Consider the following 11,382-nt stretch of genomic DNA (forward strand, 5'->3'; position numbering starts at 1 on the left):
TTTCAACTATGCTGAACAAAATGGCTATCTCAAAATTTTGACCTGTTGACTTTGGGAGAAAATGAGTGTGGGAGGGGGCGTAGGTGCCCTCCAATTTTTTGTTCTCTTAAAAAGGACCCTAGAGCTTTTAATTTCCGTTAGAATGAGCCCTCTCACGACATTCTAGGACCACTGGGCCAATACAATCACCCCTGGAAAAAAACAAATAAAAACGAACCCATGATTGGTCTTCTGGCAAAAATGACGAAATTCCACATTTTTATAGATAAGAGCTTGAAACAGTTAGGTTCTCTGATACGTTGAATCTGATGGTGTGATTTTCGTTAAGATTCTACAGCTTTTAGGGGTATTTCCCCTTGTTTTCCAAAATAAAGCAAATTTTCTCAAGCTTGTATCTTTTTATGGGTAAGGCTAAATTTGATGAAACTTATATATTTAAAATCAGCATAAAAATCCGAGTCTTTTGATGTATCTATTAGTATCAAAATTTCTTTTTTTTAGAGTTACGTTTACTATTGAGTCGGGTCACTCCTTATTACACTTCGTTACCACGAACTGTTTGATGATTACTCTACTATGTTTTATTGTTCCTTAATCTTGTATTTTACTTAATATGTTTATTACTTTTATATTTTACTTTGCGCACTGGAAAAATTCTGCTTCAGGTATGACAGTGTATGCCTATACTTTTGTTAGTCTTCAAAAACATGTAGTAAGTTCATAATAGGAGCGGGTCCAAATGAGTAATCATAGTTGGGTCGGGTTTGATTTCTCGCGTGGCCATTTTTTTAGTTTGGGACGGGGTTAGTGGCGTGATTCTATAAGCTCAGCCAGAGTCGACCCAGCTCTAAATGGGTATCTGAATAAATCTGGGGAAGGTAAGCAGGAAGGGTGTGTGAAAGCACAGGATGGCTGGCCCCTAACCTCCCATTGCACTTCCTAGCTAAAGAGTCAAGAAACGGACATCAGCACCCCTAGTTTGGAACTTCAGGGCTAGTGTCGTCATACTTACTTACTTACTTATAATAGGAACATTGTTTTGGTTGTATTTATGTTTTTGGTTTGGGAAGCTAGTGGAAGTCCTAAAACCAACTAGCAAGCCATTTTATTATTGTTACCGTCCCCTTCGCTATGACCATTCGTGGATATGGAAGGTCATTACTGATCTTACTTATCACTATATTACAACAAAGGTACAACAAAAGGTACGTCTAGGATTAACCTAAACGTTACAGCCACTGGTTTGATACCCTGAAGAAAATACTGTCATTTCCATTGATTTGAAGTCATACTTGGCTTTTTACTAACCGTTTATTACCATGAATAGTCTGATTATTGTCAAAACTATACAAAATGAAAAACTTTACGAATTTTCAGATACATTACAATGAGTAGCAACTTATTTAGTCTGTGCTTACATTATTGTTTTACCATGATTAGACTTACATTTCTCCAGTTTCAGGATTCTTTTTCCATCTACCTTGCTCTGATATAAAATGAACTGGCTCTTCTTGTCCTGACTTCCATCCTAGATAGAACTTCTTATAGTGCTCAGGCAGAAGAGCATTCACACCTTTTTTCAAAAGCCTTGTATGTTTTGCCACTTGTTCAGAGTTGGTAGATAACCTTATTAAAGGTTTGATAGTTGCTGCCATATCTCCTCTGAAAAAGTAAAACTAAATTATATACTCACTCAATATTACAATAAAATGCTGAAGGCAATATAAAATGGATATAAGGAGAACTGGAGATACAGATGAAGATTCTTTGCCCAAGACTGCTTCCCCCTCCCCTTGAACAAAAAAAAGGGGAAATATAAAGTTTTCACCTTTTTCACATAATTTACCATTTCAGTAATTAGGCAAGAATAGGAAAACAAAAGAATATCCAGTGACGAGATAAAGTCAGAAATAGACATATAGTGACACATAATACAGAACTGATGAAAATATGGATATTAAATTTATCTATTCGTTAGAGAAAATTCAAACCAGTTGAAAATAGAATTCCAATAATTGCACAAGGGGCATTCAAATTAATATGTAGAAAAATTTTTATTTTTACTGATTTTTCCATAACAACTTTTCCAGATAACATCCATTAAGTCCAAAATAGTTCAATAGGTAAATCTACCTTCCTTTTAGACCACTTTAGAAGAAACATAGAAACTTCTTTATGAATCATGTTTTACTTCATCTTTTAATTATCAGTGCTTGTGAAATAGGTGCCTTACAAGTGCTCATTGAGTTTTTGGAGTATAGAAAAGGCGACATGGATGTAGATCCAGACTTTAAGATGGATGTTGCCACAACTTCCGCCAAGCTTCCTCACATCTTCTTTTGCAATGGGTGAGGAACGCACTGGGGCGTTATCATGATGAAAGAGAATCCAACGATGGAGCTCTCCTGAACACTTTTTGGCTAATTCTGCTCTCGATTTCTTCAAAATATCTACATAATAGGCTCCTGGGACAGTTTATTAGTCTTATAAGATGTCTACAGCCCAACTTCCTTAGAATTCTAGAAAAAAACAGTTGCCATTACCTTATTGACAACAATTTTGTCTATTTTCTGAATGAACCTTACATTGCCCTCTCCAAATGAATGTTGACAAAAGTTACATACTTGCTGCCATACCCATTCCAAAAAAAAGTGAAACTATAGTGACTATTTACAAGGGTATACATACAAAGACGTAAAAGAAAGATATAAAATATGAAACACAACATTAAATGTCTTAGTCTACCTAAATCAAGACAATTAATTTAAAAACAAGCCAAGCAGTATATCTAGTATGGGTGCTGACTGGGATGTATTCAATCAGAAAGTAGTGTCCAAATAAAAGTAGTCCTTTGTTGAAAAAAAACCTTGCATACCTTATTCCTTCAGAAGACATGAATTGTCCCAAAATACATCTTCCTTCATTTAAATCAGACACAAATAACAACACACAAAATTACAAATACAGATTTTGACATAATAAAAATCTAAGAGGTTAGCAAAATTATTAAAAGCAGAACTCTTAGAATAAAATTAGAATGTCCATGTTGGACTTGCAGTCAATATTGATGAAAACCTTAGTGATCTTTTTTATGCGAAATTTCAACTGCCTTTCAGTCCTCCAAAAGTTAGCTTTTCAAGCTCTATGATAGACAAAATTGTTCAAGTTTTTTTTCAAAATCAACCTTATCAGTTATTTTATGCTCAACTAACAGCCAAATGAGATTCGACAATCTGGCCCCACCCATAATCAATCAAAGGTAGTGTTTTACATGTAGCCTATCATCTTTGGGAAATTTATCTTGCAGCAGGCTACACTTACTCCAGTGGTCAAAAACAACGTCGAAGCAGTGTCAGCATTGAACACATTCATTGAGAAAGCAATTCTCCTTTAAGAGCTTTGGTCTAATTTTGAGAATCATTGATTAGTCTAGCTGCCTCTTCCTGACTTGAAGCGTTTCTTAGTTAATGTCCTTGCAAACACTATCTAGTTCTGCTGTGAAATGTGGATCCAGGAGGTTAGAACTAAGAAAGGATTTGTTGTTTAAATTCTCAGGTCACAAAACTATTGAAAACTGGGAGCTATTTCTAGTAGTGTACTGTCAGAGTTTTTTCTTCTCCTGTTTGTTCACCATCATATATGCATATGCTGACTTATCACCAAATTGATGTTTACACTTTCTCCTCTAGCCTGGCCCAACTACTACATCAAACTCCTTGACAGAGACCTAAGTCCTAATTTTTACTTGGTTTTTCTTGAAGTTTGCTTGTGTGGCCAATGTTTTAGAAGCATAGCTTGAAAGCTTACCGTATTTGGTATTAATAAAATAAATAAATATATGGTAAAAAAAACAAGGTCTATAATTGCAATAAACTGTTGTGTATTATAGATCTTTCAGGGTACTTTGCCCAAAAAACCATGATAGAAGAAAAACAGAAACAATCACATTAGCTTCAGCAATACAATTGCATCAAATAATCTATCTGTACCTTTAGAAAGATCTGTGAGTTGTCTGGTGTTATTTGTCATTCCAAGCAACTGATTCACTCTTTGAGCTGTTGAGGCAGCAACTAAATTCCATCAATGGGTGTGAACCAAAAAAAGATACTAACACAAAAAGCAGTTCAATAATTCCAAAAAGGAGTAACTGAATTTATAGAAATAGATAGCAACATAAACTCCAACCAGGTTTATGGAATACTTAGTGTAGGGAATAAACTAAGCTTTTGAATTGATTCATTTTCCATGTGTGTGAACTCCCATGTGAAACTCATCCATTGCTGCAGCATTCTTGTAGGGACTTTTTTTTGCATTAACTTAGTCAGCTCCTGAGCAGATTTCCCCGTAGTTTCATTAAGTCTATGAGGGACTCAAAAAATAAGCTTAAAACCATTAATCTTCATATAATCCTAACCACTTTGATTGTTGCAGTATATTTTGGAAGTGTTGTTAAATGTGGTAAAATATCTTGCATCCTTCAGATTCAACAACAACAGGCAACTGCAGCAAAAGTAAACTGGGTCAACAGCCAATTGCCTAGTACTGTTGCAAAAGAAAATATCAAGGGATTTTTAGGAGACTCAATACAACAGTGGGCACTGGTCAAAATAAAGGCACAAGTACTCTAGTGTTACTTATGTCATGAACAAGCTTTTATAGGTTTTACAAGTTCAGGGTCCATCATCAGGTTCGAAAATTAATAAAAAGAAGACTAAATCGCTAAGACTAGGAGTACATAATGAAAAGAAGCAATGTTGGGTAACAAGAACATTGATTAAGTAGACAGATTCACTTACCTAGTAAGTAGAATCATTAGTAAAGATAGAGGATGAAGTGACGATGTTAAAAGTAAAATAGCCAGGGCCCAGGGTGTTTTCCATAGTTGCAAAAAAGTTTGGAAGAACAGGAATAAAAGTCTGCAAAACAAGATTAGAATATTGGAAGTTACAGTGATGACAATGGTCAAGTATGATTAAGAAGTCTGCATTCAAAAGGTACATTTTGAACTCTTCCCTAGATCTTAGTGCTCTGAGTACTATAAATTTGTCTGTTCAGAACTTAAAGTCAATCTTTTTAAGGCAAAAGAAATAGTGTAGGCAATATTAAAGGTATTTTTTCTATTTTTAGTTCTTCTAAATATCTATCCCAAGATTTCTATCCTTGGCAACTCAGTAGTATGGATATCTTCATCCCAATTCTTTAGTTTGGCCTACTATGTTGGTTTAATTAAATATTAAATAATGCAACATTAGAAAAACAATGAATATATCAGTATGTATTATACACCTGTGCAGCCAAGTCAGCACTCCACCCACCACTATTACTACCCAATTAGGGATCTTGACACGGTTTTGCTTCTGTCAAACAGTTTCTGGTAACAAACTATAGTAAGGAGCAACCTAGCTTAATAGTAACCAAAACTCAAAAAACAGAACTTTTATACCAACAGATGCATCAAAAGAATTAAATTTTAATGCTGATTTTAAATATATAAGTTTCATCAAGTTTAATCTTACCCATCAAAAGTTACAAGAAAAGTTGCCTTATTTTAGAAAATAGGGGGAACACCCCCTGAAACTCATAGAATCATACCATCACACCATGAGATTCAATGTATCCAACAACATTACTGCAGAAGTTCCAAGCTCCTATCTACAAAAATATGGCATTTTGTATTTTTTGCCAGAAGACAGATCACAGATGCGTGATTATTTGTTTGTTTGTTTTTTTGTCGTTTTTTCCCCACGGGTGACTTTGACCTAGTAGTCCTTATAATGTCGGGAGAGGGCTTATTCTAACGGAAATTAGAAGTTCTAGTGCCTTTTTTAACTGACCAAAAAATCAGAGGGCACCTAGGCCCCCTCCCATGCTCATTTTTTCCCAAAGTCACTGGATTAATATTTTGAGGTAACCATTTTGTTCAGCATAGTCAAAAAACCTAATGACTATGTCTTTTGAGGACTTTGGGAATGACTTAATCCCCACAGTCCCCAGGGGAGGGGCTGCAAGCTACAAACTTTGACCATTTTTACATATAGTAATGGTTATTGCCAAGTGTACAGCCATTTTCAGGGGGAACGTCTTTGTGTTGGGTGAGGGTAGGTCGGGGGGTTACGTGGGAGGATCTTTCCATGGAAGAACTTATCACGAGGGAAGAAAATTTCCATGAAGGGGGTGCAGGATTTTCTAGCATTACAAAAAAAAAAATGAGAAAATAAACAAAAAAAGTTTTTTCAACTCAAGAAAACAGAAAATATTATGTATATAAGGGGGTTCGTCTCCTCCACAATTCCTTGCTCTTTACGCTGAAGTATTTTTAGTATTTTCAACTATTTATTCTATGGCCTTTGTGATTCAGGGGTCATTCTTAAAGAATTGGGACAAAATTCAAACTTTAGTGTAAAGAGCAAGGTATTGATAAGGGGGCAAACCCCTCATATACGTAATAAAAATATACAAATATAGAGGTTTGTTATGTTAGTTAATTCATAAGTTACATATATTTATTACTAATAAAAACGTTTGTAAAAAAATAAAAATTTCTATTTACACTTTTTGATAACCAAAAATTGGAGGGCAACTTGGCCTCCTCCCCACCCCTTTTTTCAAAATTGTCCAATCAAAACTATGAGAAAGCAATTTAGCCAAAAAAAATTAATATGCAAATTTTGTTTTAAATATTCATGTGTGGTAAGCCAAAATCAAAACCTGTATTAATTAAAAAAACGTTTGTTTAAAGTTTTAATGTTGCTCCTTACTTGCAGTTAAAAAAAAACTTGTTTTTTTTTTCAATTTAATCTCTTGATAAGATTCACTATGGTTAGCTATTGAACAACTGTGTAACCTCAAAGTATACAATACAATTAATGATTTCACGAATGTGCATTCTTTCTCAACTTCATTGACAAAATATTTTCTTTGACAGTTTAATTTTTATGTCATTGAGCATAGATCCTAGAGTCCCAACTTAGTCCCTTTACAACCTTCACTTACTGAAAGATACAACAAGGGTGTTTTCAGCCTCAAAATTTTCTATATACAGGTTATTTTAAAAAAAATTGAACATTTTATGTTTTTATGTTGTAAATTATTAAAAATTGTTTTTTTTACTGATTATTAAGTTTTAAATTATCATCTAAATTTAAATTATTTGTGCAAATAAAATACTCAAGCATAAAGCAAATTGTGAATTCATCCTTGAAAGTTAATTGCTCTAAACTCAACTACCCTCTAAGATAACAAAATATCCTCATCTAAAATTTTACAGGAATGTGTTTTCAGCCTCCTTTTAAAAATTTTGGGTGTCACTGCAGTTTATACCCTTTTCTGAAGGACACAATAATGACATTAGGATAGTCATGGTAGCATCTATTATATTGGGGAAGATTGTCAATTAGGAATCAAATGATACTACTTTATAGTAATTGTAGTATTTCCTTCAGAAGAGGGTAGAGACTGCAGTGATAGTGATTCTAAAATGCTATAATCATTTCAGTAGCTCATTGTAAAAAGTATTCTGAAGCAGCTAATTTTCTGTCAGGTTAGAGCATTAGTGCAATATTATTCTGCATTTTATGGTATGTCTTGTATATACCCTTGTCTGAACTAAGCACTAGGGTGTAATAGAAAAAGAAGTAGTACAAGTTGATTTGGTGAACAGAATTATTTCTAAACACAAGGGTTGTGTATTTGCCTACTGTAAATCACCCCCCCCCCTAATAGAGCGAGATATATCCCTAGGTCAAGCTTAAACAAAACATTGCTGATTCTGTTGACTTGCATTATACTTTTGAATCTAAACTTTCAACAAAAGTTGCTTCATAATAGCTTAAGCAGAGTTTAGTATATAACCCATAAAAATCACAGACAGAGCCATCATTATACAAATTTATACATTGATTTGAAATGTCAGAGAGTCAAGCTACAACCTAAGAGATTGAAACATCTAACTATTAAAGAAAAAAAAACTTTAAAAAACAAAACCAATGATAAGAAGAATGAACTAAAACAAATAAATATGAGCAATTATTGATGAGTGAGTGTTTGACATAAAGTAAGAATTTAATTGTTTTAGTGTATTTTTAGTGTGTTTTTTGTATATGGCAGTTGGGGTTTATTGTCAGAAAAAAAAGAGACTTAAAAGAGTATAAAATAAGGAATCTATTGGTACTACTCAGATCTGTTCCTGGCTTGGGGAAAAATAAATTACAGCACCCCTCCAAACCCTAATATATCCTAAGCAAAATAGGCAAAGCTAAGTAAAAATTTGACCCAGTAAATGATTCCCAAGCTGATACACCCAGGACAGCTTGTTCTAGTCCCTCTAACACTCCTTTTAAACAGCTCTGGCACTACTTATGTTCTACAAAACGTTTCTTTCTGAGGAGCCTATGTGGTAAATATGGAGCAGTTCATATAACTGACCTTTGAATAAAGTGAAAACACCATTCAATTTCACTCTTGTGCTTTTTTTTAATATAATAATTGATTATTTCACAAATTCAACTTTAAGGCCTTTTATGATCCTTGAAAGTAATAGTTTATTTCTATAGTTTTTGATATAAAAATGGGTTGAAATATTTGCTTCAAAATTAAAGCCATGATTAAGTGAACTTGAAAACATTAAGATTCAAAATTGAAGTTAGGTTAGCCTTCTGTCTCTCAATTCTCTAGAGACCATTGATTGTCAAAAACCCTTCAAGTAGTAGGCTACTTATTCATTGGCGGAAATAGCAGGTTAATTATACCAGCTTGTCAATTTGGTCTCTAGGGTGATCTGAAACAATTCTTTCTGGCAAAAAACTTGTAAAAATTTCAGGTAGCTGAAGAAATTCTATGGGACTGTTTGAAAACAGGAAAACACATCAAAAAATGCTTGTAATCATCTTACAGGTTATTGTCTTCTGCTCATGATAGTACCAATTTTGTTCTAAAAGCAATATCCTTCATATAGTACACTTGTGAAAAAGATCTAGAAGTTTTCTAAGATTTCTAAGCAATTAGAGGAAATAGAGCAAAATCCTAGCAAACATTTTGTAGCATCTTCAAGAAGCTACAGTCTGATATTAAAAGTGGTATCTTCTGCCAATGAATACTTGAGTACTTTTTAAATATAAATCTTTAATTTTAACATGGGATTGTTGTGTTCAATCAGTTCACTTAATCATGGCCTTAACATTTCATTATAAATTAATTTTGTAGAAGTTGTATAGTCTAATTCACAAACACTGATTTGTCAAGATTAAGTTGAACAAAACAAAGTTCATTACAAATCTGTCATGTTTTCTTCTTATTCTGTTAGGCCACTTAAAAACTGCCATTTTACCAATACATTGAAAAACATCATAGCTGACAGAGGAAAGATGGTGCATGGAAAAATGGATAAATTGTTTTGAATTTTTTTTTATCTAGCTTAATTGTGCCAAATCAATGCTTGCAGATTGTATAACTTTGACAAAATAAATTTTATTATGAAACAGTAAGTTTGAAACCAAAATTTTAGCCCTATTTATACCAAAAACCATAGAAAGAATATTCAGAATAGACATATAAAATGATATCAAGTGGTATGTTCACTTAATTTGTAGGTTAATTATATGAACTGCTCTGTATTTATATACAATGTTACCATTATTGTTGTTAATAATAATAATATACATAATAGTTAGGCTATATATGGTGTCAATTAGCCTGTCAAAATGGTAATAGGTAAAATTCTACTTCAGCTACTTTTGGCTATCTTGAAAAGGGGTTAGATTAGGAAAATGAAACTTTCAGGGATGGGTCTACATGCTAAAGTATGTCCCAGGAAGGTATTTTGAAGTACCTACCTCTACACCTTCTCTCTCTAGAGGTTCCTGACCTTTGATGAGCTTTAAGAACCTGTTTATTACAAAAGAAACACCTTGTAAAATAGATCTTCTGCTTAAATGAAATACAACAAAATTGTTTTTCATTTCACAACTTTGCTTAATCCCAATTTATAAGGTTTTGAAGATATGTAAATACATTTCCTAAATTAAAAAAAAACTGATATGGCTTAAAATTCTACTCAAATAACAGGAATTGCATTTTCAGAACTAAAGCCAGAGAAAAAGAAACTGGTAATTGAAAATTAAGGTAAAATATTATTTTGTCAAAATTTCAATAGGTATAGACCTGTCATATAGGCATAGAGACCTTCTAGAGGGAGAAGGAGTGGATGCAGGTAGTTCAAAATAGCTCCCCAAGACATATTTTAGCCTGTAGACCCATCCCTGAAAGTTTCATTTCCCTAGCCTAACCCCTTTGCAAGATAGCCAAAACTAGCTAAAAGTAGAATTTTACCCAAAAATGAGAACAAAACGAAATTTTATTGTGGAAGGAGAGAGCATAAAAAAGGAGGGCATTTTCTCCAAAAGGTGGATGTCTAAGTAAACCTACTACATCACATTTTGACAAATTGATGCCACTGTTTTCTTCATTTTATATATTATCAACTTTTTTCAGCATATTTTTTTTTTATGTAAAATTCTAATTGATTGACTTCTTGCTATCTTGGAAAGGGTTTAGGTTAGGAAAATGAAACTTTCAGGGATGGGTCTACAGGCTAAAGTATGTCCTGGGAAGGTATTTTAAAGTACCTTCCACTCCTTATCCCTCTAGAGGGCCCTGAAATTTGTCAACATGACAGTATATACCTATTGAAATTTTGACAAAACAACATTTTACCTTAATTTTCAGTTACTAGTTGCTTTTTCTCTGGCATTAGTTTTGAAAATGCAATTCCTGCGATTTGAGTAGAATTTTGAGCCATATCAATGTTTTTTTTTTTCAAAATTTAGGAAATGTATTTGCATATCTTTAAAACCTTATAAAATGGAACTGAGCAAAGTTATGAAGCTGAAAACTACTTTTTTGTACTTCAATTAAGCAGAAGATCTATTTTGCAAGGTTTCACTTCTATAACACACATATTTTTAAAGGTCATCAAAGGTCAGGGCCCTCTAGAGGGAGAAGGAGTGGAGGTAGGTACTTCAAAATACCTTCCCGGGACATACTTTAGCCTGTAGATTCATCCCTGAAAGTTCCATTTTCCTAACCTAAACCCTTTCTGAGATAGCAAGAAGTCAATTAAGTAGAATTCTACCTTTTTTTATTTCAAGTTAATAAGTCAGTTCAAAAGATGGTTGAAAGATATTTTATCCCTTTTATCATTGTCTTAACTTTAAAGCTCTCTAACAGTTTTTATTAATGGTCAAACATCACAGAAACCTAGGCTACTCTCCAATGACGGCTATAAAATAATTTTTTCTAAGAAACGAAATTCTAATCAAATCACCGTTTAATTCCAATTTCCACTTCAAAGCACTTTGAAAACTTTTGCGAGAATTTTCTCGTAGC

General features: G+C 33.3%; 1 protein-coding gene across 4 annotated transcripts in view; it reads right to left on the reverse strand.

The window, feature by feature from the left end:
- LOC136031697 (uncharacterized) overlaps positions 1-11,382 on the reverse strand; it is a 183,382-nt gene extending 172,000 nt beyond the window's left edge. For 2 of the 4 annotated variants that reach the window (XM_065711388.1, XM_065711386.1), the window contains exons 1-3: positions 11,321-11,351; positions 4,797-4,916; positions 1,447-1,662 (exon numbers count right to left, since the gene is read on the reverse strand). In XM_065711388.1, the coding sequence (XP_065567460.1) occupies positions 1,447-1,662; positions 4,797-4,813 (233 nt within the window). In that variant the 5' untranslated portion in view covers positions 4,814-4,916; positions 11,321-11,351. Of the gene's footprint in view, positions 1-1,446; positions 1,663-4,796; positions 4,917-11,320 lie in introns of those variants that run through there. The other 2 variants (XM_065711387.1, XM_065711389.1) reach the window with 2 other exon arrangements.

The sequence above is a fragment of the Artemia franciscana genome, chromosome 10 (genome assembly GCF_032884065.1).
Source record: "Artemia franciscana chromosome 10, ASM3288406v1, whole genome shotgun sequence".
Taxonomy (NCBI): Eukaryota; Metazoa; Arthropoda; class Branchiopoda; order Anostraca; family Artemiidae; genus Artemia; species Artemia franciscana.